Source organism: Vigna unguiculata, chromosome 7, assembly GCF_037176805.1.
Source record: "Vigna unguiculata cultivar grain cowpea cultivar isolate G323 ecotype 2 chromosome 7, ASM3717680v1, whole genome shotgun sequence".
In the NCBI taxonomy this organism is placed as follows: Eukaryota; Viridiplantae; Streptophyta; class Magnoliopsida; order Fabales; family Fabaceae; genus Vigna; species Vigna unguiculata.
The window spans coordinates 889583-906457 of NC_140798.1; the positions used below are offsets into that span (position 1 = coordinate 889583).

At 30.1% G+C, this 16875-nt stretch overlaps 1 protein-coding gene and 1 pseudogene across 1 annotated transcript; both read left to right on the forward strand.

Annotated features, from left to right (window-relative positions):
- Positions 1-2105: 2105 nt before the first annotated feature.
- Positions 2106-8749, forward strand: LOC114190380 (DNA repair protein RAD5B-like). Its single transcript, XM_028079231.2, has 18 exons — positions 2106-2901; positions 3509-3642; positions 3772-3907; positions 3994-4047; positions 4200-4346; positions 4445-4596; positions 4689-4767; positions 4861-5070; positions 5173-5316; positions 5398-5550; positions 5762-5829; positions 5928-6050; positions 6135-6234; positions 6459-6571; positions 6661-7312; positions 7389-7460; positions 7548-7646; positions 8116-8749. The coding sequence occupies exons 1-18, from the start codon at positions 2197-2199 to the stop codon at positions 8236-8238; spliced, it is 3264 nt and encodes a 1087-aa protein (XP_027935032.2). The 5' UTR covers positions 2106-2196; the 3' UTR covers positions 8239-8749.
- Positions 8750-12618: 3869 nt separating this feature from the next.
- LOC114192262 (uncharacterized protein At4g14450, chloroplastic pseudogene) lies at positions 12619-13133 on the forward strand (annotated as a pseudogene).
- Positions 13134-16875: the final 3742 nt, after the last annotated feature.

The following is a 16875-nucleotide window of genomic DNA, read 5'->3' on the forward strand; positions in this document are numbered from 1 at the left end:
AGTCAAAATATATTTTTGGATCTAACTTTTGTCAAAATTTATCAAATTAGTCGTAATTTTGTATTTCCTACCCAAATAGTTTTTGTTAATTTTGTTTAATTTGGTCCTTTTTTTTCTAACATCATTTAAATAATTGACGATGAACAGTAATCGTGCCACTTCATGTCTTTTGTGGTTTTTTTATAATTTTTTTAATGTTCATTTGTCAATTCATCAGTGTGTCATGGTCAATGTTTTATATTCAATTTAGTATCTATATTGATTATTTTTGTTCAATTTAGTCCCAATTTTGTTTTCTCAAAATTATGACCAAATTTAATATTTTTATAAAAGTTATAATAACGTGAATTTTAATATATTTAATAAAGCATGTGAATTTTAATATTTAAAAACTAAATTTAGTCTCAGGTTGGAGAGGAACAAAATTTGTTCATGTTACACAAAATTGAGACTAAATTGAAAAAAAAATAACGAATATAAAAATCGACTTAAATATAAAAAATTGGCTAATGCATGACACATTATTAGATTGACACTTGAACATTTAAAATAAATTAAACAAATAAAAAAATCATGAAGTGACACGTGACAATCAATGTTCATAATTGTTAATGATTTAATTTGTGCTAGTAAAAAAAAACCAAATTGAACAAAATTAACGAAAATTTAGACTTATTTAAGCACAAAAATAAAATTAGGATAGATTTGACAAAATTTAACAAAAATTTGGATCAAAAAGTTATTTTAACCTAATACAAAAAATATATGACAATTACATTATATTATCAATTTATAGTAAATAAATTTAATTTGTAATAAATTACATGTATTAGAAAATAAAAACAATTATATAAAAGTTTCAGAAGATAAATTCGGATAATACTCACAGCATATGAACTCAAACAATATTTCTCACCGAATAAATTTATTTGTCATATCAGATATGTGTGTGTGAGAGATTAATTAAATTTAAAATTAAATCCACTTAAAACATATTTAAAATAAGTAATTTAAAATTTTGTTTTTTTCTACAATTATTTACCATAATAACGGCTAATATTTGTTCATAATTAATTTTGAATTAATCTCTTGTTCTACAATTATTTACAGCAAGTAACGATGCCATTACACAAATCATTCCGTGACTTTTGCAATGTTGCCTGCAAAAGGTTAACAATTCATTTTATTTTTAAAATGATTTAAATTTCTATTATTACGAAATGTTTATAATATTTTAAATTCACTAAATTAATTTATATTATAGAGACTAATAAATGAATATATTTTTATAATTTATAAACATTTACAGACAAAAATATTTTTAAAGAATTAAAATTAATTTATATATGAGTTAAATTTAGTTAATAGATAATCTCTTTTTCTTATTTTCTTCTGTAAAATATATTCATTGCTAAACTTAAGTCTTACGTCAATTCTCAAAGACTATTACTTGAATATATTTATTTCTTTAATTTTAAAGTAATTTCCATATCTATTATAACGAAGATAAAAATAAGTCAATTTCAATTTTTTTATATGGTTTAAATATAATTTAATTTTTATAAAGTTACCAAGTTTTTATTTCATTGTTTTTTCTCTTTATGAAAATTGAAATCATTGTTTCAGTCTTTATAAATCTATTTTCTCAATTTTCATTTTTTTCAAAATTTTGAATAATCACTTTAGTCTATCAATTGATAAATATAATCTATTTATGAATCTCAATAATTTTTTCCTGGTGTTATATACTAACATCATATTAAAACACGTATGATATGTTTTATTTGAAATCATCAAGTTACATATGTTTCAACCTTAATTAGTCGTCTTATATAATATGAAGAACAAAAGACTGATTTTTAATTTTGGACAAATAAAAAAGATTACTGTAACAAAATTTAAACTCATTTGTCTCCCAACAATTAAAACCATATTTAAACTTTCTTTATATTTATAAATTAATTAATTTAGCATGGAGATTAATTATTTTTGAATTAATACATAAACCAATACTTGAAAACATGAATAAACAGCGCCAAAGTGTGAAACAATTTCGCGCCACTGAAAAACCCGCGCTTACTCCAATAAAAACCCTCTCTGCCACTCTCTCAACTCACTCTCGTCGTTTTCTCTTCGCTTCATTTCGTTTCTTTCTCTCTTTCTCTTTTTTTAGTATTTTGCAACGTTTTTGTATCCATGGAGGAAGAAGAACCTTCCATAACATCGCCACTTCCAGGAACGTTACACAAGTTCCTCTCCCGCAGTGGCAAGCCTGTCTACGCCGCGAAGCCGCTCACAGTGATGCGCTCCACCACCAGCAACGGCGGCGCACGTGTTCTCGCCGCGCAGCCAAACCCTAATGAGGACAATCCTCTCCAAGAAGAAGGACAAGGCGAAACCGGCTTCGATGTTTCTTATTTCACCGCACTGAGCAAAAGGCAACAACAACAACGACAAAGGCTTGAGGCGTTTCTCAATGGCACGAACACGAAGGTCGCTTCCAAAGGAGAGTCTCTGAAACCGATGGCGCCAATGGAAGAAAAAGTAGAAGAGGAGGAGGAGGAAGGTGATGAGGCAGAATCAACTCCACCGGTTCAACCGGTTAGTATAGTGTCGGAACCGGTTCGACCGGTGCAGGAAAAAACGGTTACTGATGACGTGGAGGTGGTGGAGGTGCGCAAGGCTGTGGAGAAGAGGAATATTCCTAATCTCGAGGACGGGGAGTTTCCGGAGGAGGCTGGGTGGTTCTTGCTTGGGAGGAAGGTTGAGGTTGCGATTTCCACGGCCAGAGGAGTGAACAGATTGGTGGACAATGAAATCGTTCATTTCAACTTTCCTCTTCCGACTTACTCGAGGAAGTCTCAGTTGATCGTTCGTGTTTCAACCAAGCGTTCTGGAGAGGTGGTTGTTGTCATTGATTGTTGTTGAGATTGTTTATGTCTAGTCTAGGTGTTTTTGATATTTAACTGAATTTGGTATATGTTTGTAACTATGTTTATGTACGTATGCATACGTGAGTGTGTGTACGTGTGCATGCATGTATATATTTACGGGCGTGTTTGTATACATTTATCTGTGTGTGTGTGTATATATATATATATATATATATACACACACACACCAATGTGTGTGTGTGTTTTCCCTTAGTCCAGTACTAGCAGCTAGTCTCTTTAATATGACTAATCAGTGTTTGAATATCAATATTTAGTGCCTAAAGTGATTCAAGAGTGATGTATGGTGTTACATGATGTGTATGCATGTAGTGTACTATATATGTAAATATAAGGTCTACATGTGTGAATGTACCTGGTTATGAAGGGTCGGTCCATTGAAAATGGGTACTTCTAATGTGAGGAATTAATGTTTGAATATTTGCTCGATAAGGTATCTGTTGATTGTTTCTGATTGAATATACCTGTGGAAGACAACAAATAATATGTGTTAATTGAATTTGAGTTTACGAGTGTGTAAGAGATAGGCTTGATGGTGCTTTGTGTGGTGGCTTTAGGTTGGGAGGATGCCAATGGAATGGGCAAAGATTGTGATTCCGCTTATGCGTTCTGGAAAGGTCAATGTTCGAGGCCGATGCATTGCTGCCCCAGATAAACTGGAGATGATGCAAGAGATTATGTTTTTAGTGAGGTATAATATTTACAGCTATATCCGTTGATACAGTTAGTGTCGTAGGAAGTTTTTTGTGTATTAATTACGATTTGAAGTTCGAATTGTATTGCGTCTGTTGGTAGGTGAATTGTTGAGTTTTTCTTGCAGCTTTTATATTCACAACTCTGTATTTGCCGACCGTGTTGACACCTCTTGGAGGCTAGAGGCTTGTGGTAAAATTGATGATACTATGTATCCAATTCTTGCCCTGCTAAAAATGCTTGAGATCAAGCCATCTCGAAAGGTAATTGACTCTCCTCATCTCTCTAATTTTTGTTCTTTTTTTTTTTAATTATGCGTCTGTAATCGCTGGTTGCTACATTTAACTAGGCTGAATTCACGCCAGAAGATATAGATTCTCGAAAGCGGTTGCTCTATCCAAGTGTACGTGCTACTATTTTCTATTCTTCTCTTTTAATGTATTATAGCTTGCATGATGTTGTCCAAGATAGAGTATTCAGTGTTGTGAATGTTACTTGATCCTGTAAGTAATCTCTTCGTGCAAAGACGCCTTATTATGCTGTTGATTTCAACAGGCTGAGTCAGATGAAGCTGCAGCATTGCCTTTGATCAAGCGAAGAAAGGGTGGCGAGCCTATTCCAGAGCAAAATAATGACGAACAAGCTCTTTCAGAGTCAGCTTTAAACAAAATTGTTGGAGCTGCAGAAATCTATGACTTAAAGGTAAGGAGCTTTGAAGTGTTTTAATTTCAAATGTTTATATTAAAACTTATCTCCATGGTTACTTGTAATCAATTACTTTGCCTCTTGTATGCCTTTAGGAGAAGGAAGCCCCAAAGACACTTACGTGTAATCTAAAGCCTTACCAGAAGCAGGCCTTGTATTGGATGGGTGAAATCGAGAAGGGAATGGATGTTGAGAGTGCAGAAAGAACTCTGCATCCCTGCTGGTCAGCCTACACTATATGCAAGGGGTAAAGTACTAATAGAAAATTATTCAACAAGCATGATTGGGGTTTTCTCCTCAATGCTGTTATGCAACTTAACTTTACTTGCTTTCTAGCAGAAGGACTATTTATGTCAATATATTTACCGGAGAAGCTTCAAAGAAATTTCCCAAATCAACTGAGATGGCAAGAGGAGGAGTGAGTTTGTTGAAGCCGTAACTTTTCTGAAGATTAAATCATTTTACCTGCTTAAAAAATTGGTTTTATTTATGCTTTCGTCTTTGGCTTTAGATTCTAGCGGATGCAATGGGACTTGGAAAGACCGTTATGACAATTGCTCTGATACTCAGTAATCCAGGCCGAGGCAACTCAGAAAAGAAGGATGCGATAAATGGATATGATGATATTATAGCAAATAAAAGAAAGAACGCTTACGCGATGCATAAAGTTGAGGGTGGCACCCTTATTGTTTGTCCCATGGCTTTGTTAGGTCAATGGAAGGCGAGTGTCCTCTGTATTATACCAAATCGAGAAAAAAAACATGTCTTTTCTCTTCATAGTGTAAATGGTATATTATAGTTAACAAGTATTTATAATCCGCAGGATGAGCTTGAAACGCATTCAAAGCCTGGTAGCATATCCATATTTGTTCATTATGGTGGCGGAAGAACTGATGATCTCTTGTTCATCTCAGGGCATGACGTTGTCTTAACAACTTATGGTGTCCTATCAGCTGAATACAAAAATGTAAGAAATATTCCTTTATATTTTGTACCATTTTTGTAGTGAAACCTTCTTCATATAGGGTTCTCTGGCTTTTGAAACCAGAATGGAGACAATAGCATCTACCACAAGATCCAATGGTACAGGGTGGTGCTGGACGAAGCTCATAATATAAAAGCCCATAGAAGTCAGGTTTCCCAGGCTGCTTTTGCTCTCTCAGCACACAGCCGCTGGTGTCTAACTGGAACACCGCTTCAGGTTTGTCTTTTTGTTTTTCAGGCGAACATTATTTGTAATCACCTTATAATTGCAAGGTTAAAAGAACACTATTCCACGTGAAATACAATGTCCATCTTTCCCAGATAAAAAAAATGTTTAGTTCGCCTGTAACTTGCTACTTTATTATTAGATTTCGGGTATTATTTATTCAGAAGAACTCACCTTTTGTGAAATGTGATTTCCATTGCAGAATAGCTTGGAGGACCTATACAGTCTCTTGTGTTTCTTGCGTGTTGAACCTTGGTGCAACTCGGCATGGTACGACAAGAATGTGATGCTAATTACATGTTTGTTAGAGAAAAATTCTTTTATTCAGAGAATCAAAATTTATTTTATTGATGGAAACATGTGCACAGGTGGCAGAAGTTGATTCAAAGGCCTTATGAGAATGGTGATCCAAGATCACTGAAGCTGGTCAAAGCCATTTTGAGGATGCTAATGCTAAGAAGAACGAAGGAATCGAAAGATAAAGAGGGAAGGTAGTGATTCTCGCTTCACTTGAATTGCGCATTTATTGCAACTCAAACGTATATCTTTTTAATAATGTCACACATGTTTTCCAGGCCTATACTTTTCCTGCCTCCAATTGATATTGAATTGATTGAGTGTAAACAATCGGAATCTGAACGGGACTTCTACGAAACCCTTTTCGAGCGATCTAAAGTAAGTTTTGTGCCACGGCTTCTGATTTGTGCTCAGTTTCGAATAAAAGTTTGTTTCAATTTTATCTTTTTCCATGAAGTCAGTAAATTTGTTAATAGTAGCTGTTCTCAAACATCGTTTTATCTAGAAACTAATTAATATCTTGAGCACTTTGGATTCCTGTTGGTTTTAATGTGCTTGGAGTGTTTACTATCTCAAGACTTTTATCATCCAAATGTAAACAGGTTCAATTTGATCAGTACGTTGCACAAGGAAATGTTCTACACCATTATGCCAATATCCTTGACCTTCTAATGCAGTTGAGACGCTGTTGTAACCATCCGTTTTTGGTTATGTGGTAGGCCTGGCAAAAACACATTCAAATGCACTTACATGTTTCCCTTACCCAATTTTTCTGCCTGATACTATTTTCCCTCGTATATGAAGCGGAAGCGATTCCCGTAAGTATGCAGACTTAGGCAGACTCGCAAGAAGAATTCTTCAGTCTGATACTGGTTCACCCAACGAAAGCAATCATGATGATCCACAGCAGCAAGCAGAGATGAGCAAACTCGCAGATATATTACTTCTTAACTCTGCTTCTCCGGACTCTATTCAACCTCGTGCATACATCGAAGAGGTTTTGGAGAATATTCAAAAGGGCGATACTGGAGAATGCGCGGTATGTTTGGAATCTCCAGAAGATCCTGTATTTACACCATGTGCTCATAAATTTTGTAGAGAATGTCTGTTCAGTTGCTGGGGCACATCAGCGGGTGGAAAATGTCCAATCTGTCGTAAATTGCTCCAGAAAGATGATCTGATCACTTGTCCATCTGAAAGCCCATTCAAGGTCGATATTAAGAACAATGTGACAGAGTCTTCGAAGGTTTCAAAGCTATTCGAATTCCTGGAACGTATTCTGTACTCACCCTCGGGTGAAAAGAGTATTGTCTTCAGTCAGTGGACTTCATTTTTTGATCTCTTGGAGAATCCATTGAGGCGGAGAGGCATTGGCTTTTTGAGATATGATGGAAAATTGACGCAGAAACAGAGGGAGAAAGTTCTGGATGAATTCAATAAAACAAGGGAGAAAAGGGTAATTGAAATCAATCTTAACTATTTATTTTCCATTTCAATCGAAAATGTCGCCACTGAATCACTTCATGTTACAGGTTTTGCTGATGTCGCTAAAGGCTGGTGGTGTTGGCTTGAACTTAACTGCAGCCTCAAATGTTTTCATTATGGTCTGCTACGCCTATTTCTCTTCTCTCCATTGTCTACCCTGTCGAACAACACCAAACTTCTGTGTTAACATTGTGTTGTAAATGTAGGATCCATGGTGGAATCCTGCTGTTGAGGAGCAAGCAATAATGAGAATTCATCGCATAGGACAAAACCGTAGAGTTAAAGTAAGAAGATTCATTGTGAAGGTTAGCCAATCCATTTTTTCAACTTGCTTACAACCTAAGCAAATACAATTCAGATGCAATCATGCATACCTCCCTTGCCGACTTCCTAATTGGTCAAATGTTTCGGAATGAACTTGGAATATTCAAAGTTTTCTCTTTAGCCAAATGGCGCCACTTTATTTGTTATTAATTGATAAGCCTAGACTTCCCTTCTTTTTCCCTGCTTTTCCTACCAAATGTTATGGGTTACCCCTTTGATTATTTTATTTTAAATGGCTTTGCCTTGATATAGTTGAAATTTGTTCATTATTTTAATGCTCTGATAATTTTTTCTCCGTGGTATTTTCTCACGTTTTTCACAAGCAGTCTGGCACCTTTTATCCTATTGTTGGGTGACTTGGACTAAATTTTGTTCTTTTGGTTTAAATTGGCACGTTATTTTGACTTTATCTTTCCCACATTTTTTATGGGTGATGTGAATGAACTACAGGACACAGTGGAAGATCGTTTGCAACAAGTGCAGGCCAGAAAACAAAGGATGATATCTGGTACCCTCACCGATGACGAGGTTCGATCTGCTAGGATCCAAGACCTCAAAATGCTATTCACGTGAGATCATTTATTCATCTACAAACCCAATTTTGTATAGCTTTTTGAATCCTTTCTACAGTGAAAGGCTTCTTTTTCTTGTGTACATACATCATTTATTGTTATTTATTTTAACACAAAAGGAAGCCCACTGTTTTTGTTAATCTGTAGGCTTTAGTGGCTACTTCCTTTTTTGTCATCTTGTCAGTTTAGAGAATCGGAAAACCAGGAATAGAATTTTCCAATAACTTATCACGTTAAAGGTAAATCAATAAAATACTATTGCACCTTTTTTTTTTTCTAAGCTACTGAATAGAAACCAAAAGAAACAACGTAGTTCCTAGAGAAGCCAAAACGGAAAAGCTTTTGTTGAAATGAGGACGGAAGCATATTAGGCCACCAAAACTTATGTTGACTTTATTAGCCATACGATTGTTTAGTCAAGTCTTTTAGTCATGTTGATGTACTATGTTATTTATTGTAATTTTAATTTCTTCAGTTTTTCAATGACTTTTTATAGGTGTTTTGTGTTGTCATCCCAAATATAAACATTAATTTACTCTTTTACTTCAAATAGAGTTAGTATTTATTTATATTTTGCTTTATTTTAATATCACACAATTTATTATTCATTATTAATTTGACAGTATATTGTTATTTAGCATAACTATTGTGTCTCCACCAATATTTTTTTTGTTGTCAATCGTAGTCATCCACAACTAACGGGAAACGTTAGTTGAAATTATTTTAGAATCATTTGTCCGCAACTTGAATATGACAGATGAAATTAAATGCTATTCGAAGTATGGTTAGACTTGTTTTGAATACCTGTTTAATTGAGTCGCAAAAATATACCGGCTTAATCATTTTTGCCTTCAAAATAATGACAATTTAAAAAAATATATATAGAGAAATTTTTCTTAGATTTTTCATATTTATGTACTTGTCATACAATTACTTTTACTATAATCTACAAATATTTTATATTGTTTAAATTTTCTACCAGAACAGTTTTTCATTTTCTAAAAATTTGTCGCATTTTATATCCATATTCGAATTGAATATCTGTATTGACTCATAATGCAAACAAAATAATCTTGTACTATTCTTATGAATCTTCGTACATTTAACATAAACACTTGGGGTGCATCTAGTGAGAAAAAGATCTTAGAAGTACACTTTTAGCGCGTTTTTCTATTTGTTAAAATTTATTGAAAATTATAAAATTATGAAAGAGATTTATTAAGTAAAATAAGAGACCAGCTAAATTTCAAATGTTAAGTAATATAAAAGTATGAAAAGCTTTTGGGAAACGTATGTGAAACATTTCTCTTGTTTTAATAAACCAAAAGATTTGGTCACTCTCATGAAAAGAAAAGTGTGCAACAGAAGGGCGTGTTGTAGGATATACGGCGTGGAGATACACGTAAGAAAAAACTTTTCTTTTTAGACTAATGAATGCAATTTTTTGTAAACACACTCCTATATTTAAGTACTAAATCAATGTAACTAAGTCTAGAATAAATTAGTATAACTTATGTTTTAGGATATTTTTTTCTTAATAATACAATCGTTAATTACAATTAAAAGAATATTCTTTTTCTTAAAACTTTTTTATAACATAATGAAAATAAATGTCTTTTTTATGATACATCTTTCATTTAATCTACCATAGAAAAACTTTTATTATTGAGGGGCCTATCTTGTTCTACTTCAATTTTTTCAATAGAAAATTTGTATGGTTATCTGGCAATACTTTGAGATTTTTATTATGGGTTGAAATAGATCGGTCCATACCATTTTTAATTTTCCTCTATAGATGAATGTAAACATCAATAGATGGGTTTTTGTATTTAGCAAATTATTAATTTTTAAATTTAAATTTATTCTTGTATCTTATTGTCTAGTGCATAACCTTTTTGTTTCAATATAATACTCATCTTTGCAACGAAATAAACAATATAGACACAAAAATTCAACCATCAATCTAATTCAAGTTAAGCAGCTTTAAATCTGAGGAAATTGGTTTGAATTCAATACTATATTTAAAATATGATATTTTCATGAGTTATTAGTATAAAGATTTATACCATAATGTGCCAAGCCATTTATCTGACACTATATCATTCTAATTTAATTAACAGTTTTAAATCCGACTTAAAATTGTACGATTTACGTTAAATAATATGTAATAGTCTCCAACACTACAGCATGTCTGTAATAAAATTATTTTATTTTTTTTTATAAAAATTAACAACTATACCATGTACTATAATTTCCTAATATATCAAAAAACTAAAAAAACATTATCAATACATCGTATTTCATTTTTTTTCATTTGTAGAAAAAAATTAAAGTTGAATGTGACCCTTTACCTACTTGACCAGTCAAAAGCACTCCTTGGGCTTTATAGCAAATCTAGAACTTGCCACTGGAACCTTAATATAAAAATTTTAAGAGGCAAAATTAAGTATAAGAAGTGTTAAATCAATAAATTCACATTTTAAATAGAAATTATATATATATATATATATATATATATATATATATATATATATATATATTCTTATATCGAAATTAAAACTATTACAAAGATTTTGAACTATTGTACAAAATCTAATATACTTTCCGTATAGATTTGTAAGAAACTTAAGAATGAATTAAAAATGTGATTTTCCTTTGAATATTTTAAAATATTGTAAAATAGCATAACAAAAATGTGTGAATAAAATTAACGAAAACAATGTTTAAAGTAATGGCTGAAAATTAAAATGTATAGTCTTATTTCACAACTATTTAGAATATATATATTTAAAAAGTTTAATTATTGTCTTTTTAATTTCTAACATTTGGAGTGTGTCTACAAGTTTAAAATATCATTTATTTATATATAATTATAATTATAATTATAGTACTTCAAAATTATTATTTAGAGACTAATTAATTTCTCAAACTGTCTTAACTTAATCCTTCAAATACAGAGCTTACTAATTGAATCGTTTTTCTTTTTTCAATTTTGATAGATTATCATTATTATTATTATTATTATTATTATTATTATTATTATTATTATTATTTTAATTTGAAGAACCAAAGTCAAATCAATCTTATATTTCCAGATTGTAGATATAATTAAACTGATAAAAAATCATCTTACACCATGATTAATATCTTAATGTATAAACATTATTGAAAATAAACATTTTACTAAAAAATAATTAATTCAGTTACATTTTTCAAGGATGATTATCTATTGAGATTATCTAACAAATCATTTCAATTTATAAAATTTACTTATTTAAAACCTTTTACCCTCATATTTTCACCTGGCCTGGCTACGCTCATGTTATTCTTAGCTTTTAATTAAATTTAATTTCACAAAAAGTAATAAAAATATGTTTAAAAGGAAACAACTCATCAAAGATGGTAAATTTTGTTTATAGAAACTAAATATTGAGAAAAAATTAGGAAATATTCCACAAAGATAAAATGATTAAATAAGAGTCTTCCTTAACATTAGTAAAAAAAAGTATCAATATAAAATGAAAAATAATAGAAACACTCCATCTAACATTATTTCCAACACTCTTTCTATTATTAGTTAGAGAGTTAATTAAAAGTAGTGTTTCTTTAGGTTCTGAATTATAATTCAAATTCCCTAAAAAAGAATTATTATTCAAAAAAATTAATTAATAAAAATATAATATTAGTAAAATAAATATTTCTCTAGTTCATTTTATAAATAAACATAATTTCCTAAATTTACATTAAATGATATTTATATTATTTATAGTTTGAAAATAGAAACACATACAAGGTCAATAAATAATTACATTTCCATCTTCTCAAAGTTTTAATAGACATTAAATTCAATAACTTTCTTTCATCAATGAATTACATTCACCTTACTTATACTTTTTATAAATATAAAATTACCTTTTTATTTTATTTAAAAAGATTACATTAATTAGAATTAGTTACGTAATTAAAATTAAAGTAAATAAATTAAATAACTATTTTAATAAAATAACATCTTCCATAAACAAATAACAATATTTTATGAACAATGAATACATATCACTTACTAAAACAATATTTTTTTCATTTCAATTTTGCTCTTGTGATTTTTAATCCGTTAATATACATTATGGTATATAAATAAAGAAGACAGAATAATAATTACTAAAGTAAAAATTTGATACTGTGGCTTTAATTTTCCGACAAAATAATATATCAGAAATAAATGCATAGGAAAACAGTAGAAAAACGAAAAGCATATGAATCCATAAACCAAACCTAACCCATCCAAACCCAGCCGAGCCGAAATGAGCCGAGCCGGTTCAATGATTTAAGTTTGAGATTCCAAACGTGTGCACCGCACGCCCCTCTATTTATACCCCTCAACTTCTACCCACCGTTTTCTCTCTCACACACCACACTACTGTCTCTCACTTTCTCTCTCACCGCCATCAATCTCACACGCGCCGCCGTCACCATGGCCGATTCCCGCCGTCCCCGCCGCCAGCCCAGCCGCCTGCAGTCTCACGCTCCCTCGTCGCTTCAGATAAACCGCTCCGTCCAGTGGAACGTGGCCATCCCGCTGCTCTCCCCGCTGGCTTCGTCGCCGCCGCCGCCTCCTCCTCCGCCGCAGAAGGATGAGCCACTGCAGCATCAGCGGCCGCCGGAGAAAATCGTCTTCAAAAAGTGGCAGCACCCCGCGGCTCCGTTCTGCTACGAACCACCCTCGGTGGTTGCACCCTTCGTTAACGTGTAAATAACTAAGAAAAAAAAATGATTATGTGATCTAACATGTTTCCATTTCCATTTTCAATTTTTTTTCTTTGTGTAGACACGTATATAAACCCTCATAATATTAAGTAATAATAGTATGACCAAGTTTTTTTTCTTCTTTGGATTAAATTATGACTTCTTTTTTTTTAATTTCAAATTATCTACTTTGAGTCTTCTATGTCTCTCTTGTTAAATTATGCATTACAATTTTGACTATGGATTTAGTTTTCATTCACTCTCAATTATTGAACTTAGATTTTTTTTTGTTTATGTATTTTTTAAAAGCTGTGAAATTGTGGAGGGTTCTTCAATTTTTTAGATATTTTATTTTATGTTTTGATGAATTTTTCGTTCCATTTTAAATAAATATTTGAACTTAAAGTTTCGATTCATTTCAATTAAATTAAAACTTAAAATATGTACAGTTTGATTTATGTACTGTAGACAAAAATAAATAAATAAATAAAAGCAAATTAAAATGAGTGTTAACTGTAAATTTGATTTATGTTTAATTTCTGATCTGCAATTTTTCTTTTCGAGATTTTAGTTTTTATAACTTAATCAAAATTGAAATCTCTGTACTGTTTTTAGTTTGTAGGTGTTTTGGTTTACTTTGATATGCTTAATTATTAAGAAATACTTCAACTAATTAAAATGTAAGAAATAACAAATTAAATTATACAAAGTTAAGGCAGTTAAAGTTGTGTTTTTTTTTTTTTTGCAAGAAATGCTAAAGAAATGGAAATAAATAAAGTAAAATAATAGGTTAGGAAAAATGAGATAAAAATTATAATTTAATGTTATATAATAGAAGAAATGCAACAGTGATCACGAAAATGATAGATTAATTGTTGAAGATTAATTGGTATTTTATAAGTGCAGTGATTGAATTGTGTTGATGAGATGGTTTGAACGTTGAAGATGAGGAAGTTGAATCGTGTTTGGATAAATAGTTGTATATATTTGACATTTGTGGCTCTCCTCTTGACACCTTTTCTCTTTTTTATATATATTGTTGCTTCATTCATCAATTCTCTTCTTTTTCTTTGCCATTTCGGAATTTCAGATCAACTAAATTCTTCTTACACTATTCATCCTTTTCTTTCAAAATATTTTTTACATCTTTGCGCAAAAAAGTACAAATAATAAGAAAAAGAATATTATATAACTAATATTTAACTTTTTCTTGTAATATAAAGATGGAAATGGGGTGTAATATAACTCAAATTTGTATTCTTAACTTTAAACATGCATAAATTTAGTTCTTTAAACTAAATTTTGTTAAGTTTATTTGATGATTCAGGCGTGTTTTTTATAATATTTGAGTTATTTACACTTTTTGACATATTTTCACTTTAATAATGGCTAAAATATTATCATGAGATGTGTTTGAAATGATAAATAAACTTAACAAAATTTAATTTAAAAGACTAAAGTCACACATGTCTACAGTTTGAAGACTAAATTAAGTCAAAATTTTAAAAATAGAATAATTTTATTTTTTACTAAAATTAAAAGATAAAAATATATTTAACCTATTTTTTTTTTTAAGTGAAGAGATATAATCAAACATTTGATTTTGGTCTCATCAAACTTATTTCATGCAAGGAAAAATGTTTACTTCAAGTTTCAATTTTCCACTACTTAGCCTAAAAATGTGTGACTAAATTATATGACGATCCTAATCAACTAGAAACTTCTTTGTTCTGCCGGAAAGTCATTTAGGTGTGAAATATTGGATTATTTTTCTTTAGTATCCACAACTCTGAATTTGTGACAGAATTGTTAATTTTTTTTAAGGCGCTATCGTGTCTTTCTATACATTTTTTAAATATATGTTATATTATATTAATAAGTAATAATATTGTAATGTTATTAATTTAATATATCAATTAAAATTATATTTATTAAAAATAAAGGGAAATATATCAGAACATATGAAAGAATAATCATTGATAAATAAAGAAGAAGAGAAGAAGCAGAGATCCGATTTTATAAAAAACTTATAAAAGTAACGGTCAATTTTTAAAAATTTAATAAATTATTATATTTAAAGAGTAAATTTAGTATTTTGAAATGTGAACACAAAAAGGAAATCTCCTTTATATATTGTTATAGATGTAGCCAAGAAATGAATAATGAATAAGTTTATAGACAGGATTGTAATATTATTTTTAATAAAAATTTTAAGATAATAAATTTATAAGTTTTTTTTATTTAATATAAAATTTTAACAGAGAAGAATGTTCAAATTATGTTATATCAGGAATCTGACTTCTACTTCCTATACATATTTAAAGAGAAAAATAAATTATTTTTTTTATAAACTAAAAAACTAAGTTAATAGTAGATTAAAAATGATTTAAGAGAAATTCTAAAAGGAAGTACTTCACAAAGTTTTTTTTACTAATAGTAATGGAAAAACTTGTTTAAAGATGTTTTCTTCATTAAACAAAATTTTCGATTTTACTTTGAATATTCCCTTACTAGAGTTAATGCAAATCACACACAACTCAAATTCAATATCTGTTATTCAAGCTAAAATGTGTACATTATCAACTGACTAATGACATAGAAGTTTATATTCTAATGTAAAGATTAACAATTTTTCAAATTTATGGATAATTAATAATATTTGTTTGAATATATAAAAAAAGAAGAAGAAGGGTTTGAGTTTGAGCATGAATGTTAATTAACAGTGGTGAGTTTGTTCTTGTAATGCATTGTAAAGAAATGAATGGAATTATGAGTGTGGTTGATGTGCATGCACCATGACACAAACATAACCTTCTTCTCAGAGTTAAGTCATTTTCTGACTGCAAATTATTAGCAGAAAAAGGACCACTTTTGTTGAGAGCTATTTAATTTATGTAGCCCTATGTGGCATGTGAACTTCACAACAAAACTGAAACAATAAGTGTCTATATTACATGTGAAGAGATGCCACACCTAGGAGAACAACAAATTAATCATCTCTATTATTTTACCTCTGCCGTTACTATCATCTTATTGTTTCACACTTTGCTAATAAATTTTATCGGTTAAATATATTTTTGGTTTCTCAAGTTTCAATAAAATTTAGAATTAGTCACTATTCAAAAATTTTGATCAATTTAATCCTTCATTATTAAAAATACGTGAATTTGGTCCTTTTAACCAAATTTTGTTAAGTTTATTTGACGTTTCAAGCGTATTTCATGATATTATTTGAATTGTTTACACCGTTTTACACATTTTCACTTCAATATTAACTCAAATATTGTCATAAAATACGTTTAAAATGTCAAATAAACTTAACAAAATTTGGTAAAAAGGACTAAATTCATGTATTTCTAAAGATGAAGGAATAAATTGGTATAAAGTTTCGAAGATGGACTAATTCCAAAATTTACTAAAACTTGAGGGACAAAAACGTATTTAACCTTAAATTTTATAAACTATAAAATGGATTAAACTGTTACGAGTGATTCGATAGGAATTTGTAATAGTATTAATACAAACAATAAATTTTTCTAAAATATACTTTTAAATAGCTCTAATATAATATTAAAAAATAAATTTCAAGTCTGACTCAACTCTACATAATTAATATTTATTATAAGTATAATATAAGATAGTTATATCTTGTTCACTCAAATCATGATATTATGAAGAAAAATGAAAGAAAATAATAGAAGATAATGAGATGATTATTTATATAAGAAGTTGAAGAAAGTGGGTGTGAAGTCAAAGACAAAAAATGGTATAGGCACCAACATTTGAAGACAGAAGATTGTGGAGATTGATCCCATTTCAATGGCCAAACTTAGAGATTCCAAAAGAAATTAAAGAAGCAAAGGAAATATTCTATGGCTTTCTTTTCTTAGTATTT

What these genes read in the sequence shown, in the direction of transcription:
- LOC114190380 (XM_028079231.2), top strand. Translation starts at nt 2,197, where the DNA reads ATGGAGGAAGAAGAACCTTCCATAACATCGCCACTTCCAGGAACGTTA. An exon ending in CTTTGTTAGGTCAATGGAAG is followed by an intron (nt 5,071 to 5,172) that starts GCGAGTGTCCTC and finishes TATAATCCGCAG; the next exon opens with GATGAGCTTGAAACGCATTC. An exon ending in ATAAAACAAGGGAGAAAAGG is followed by an intron (nt 7,313 to 7,388) that starts GTAATTGAAATC and finishes TTCATGTTACAG; the next exon opens with GTTTTGCTGATGTCGCTAAA.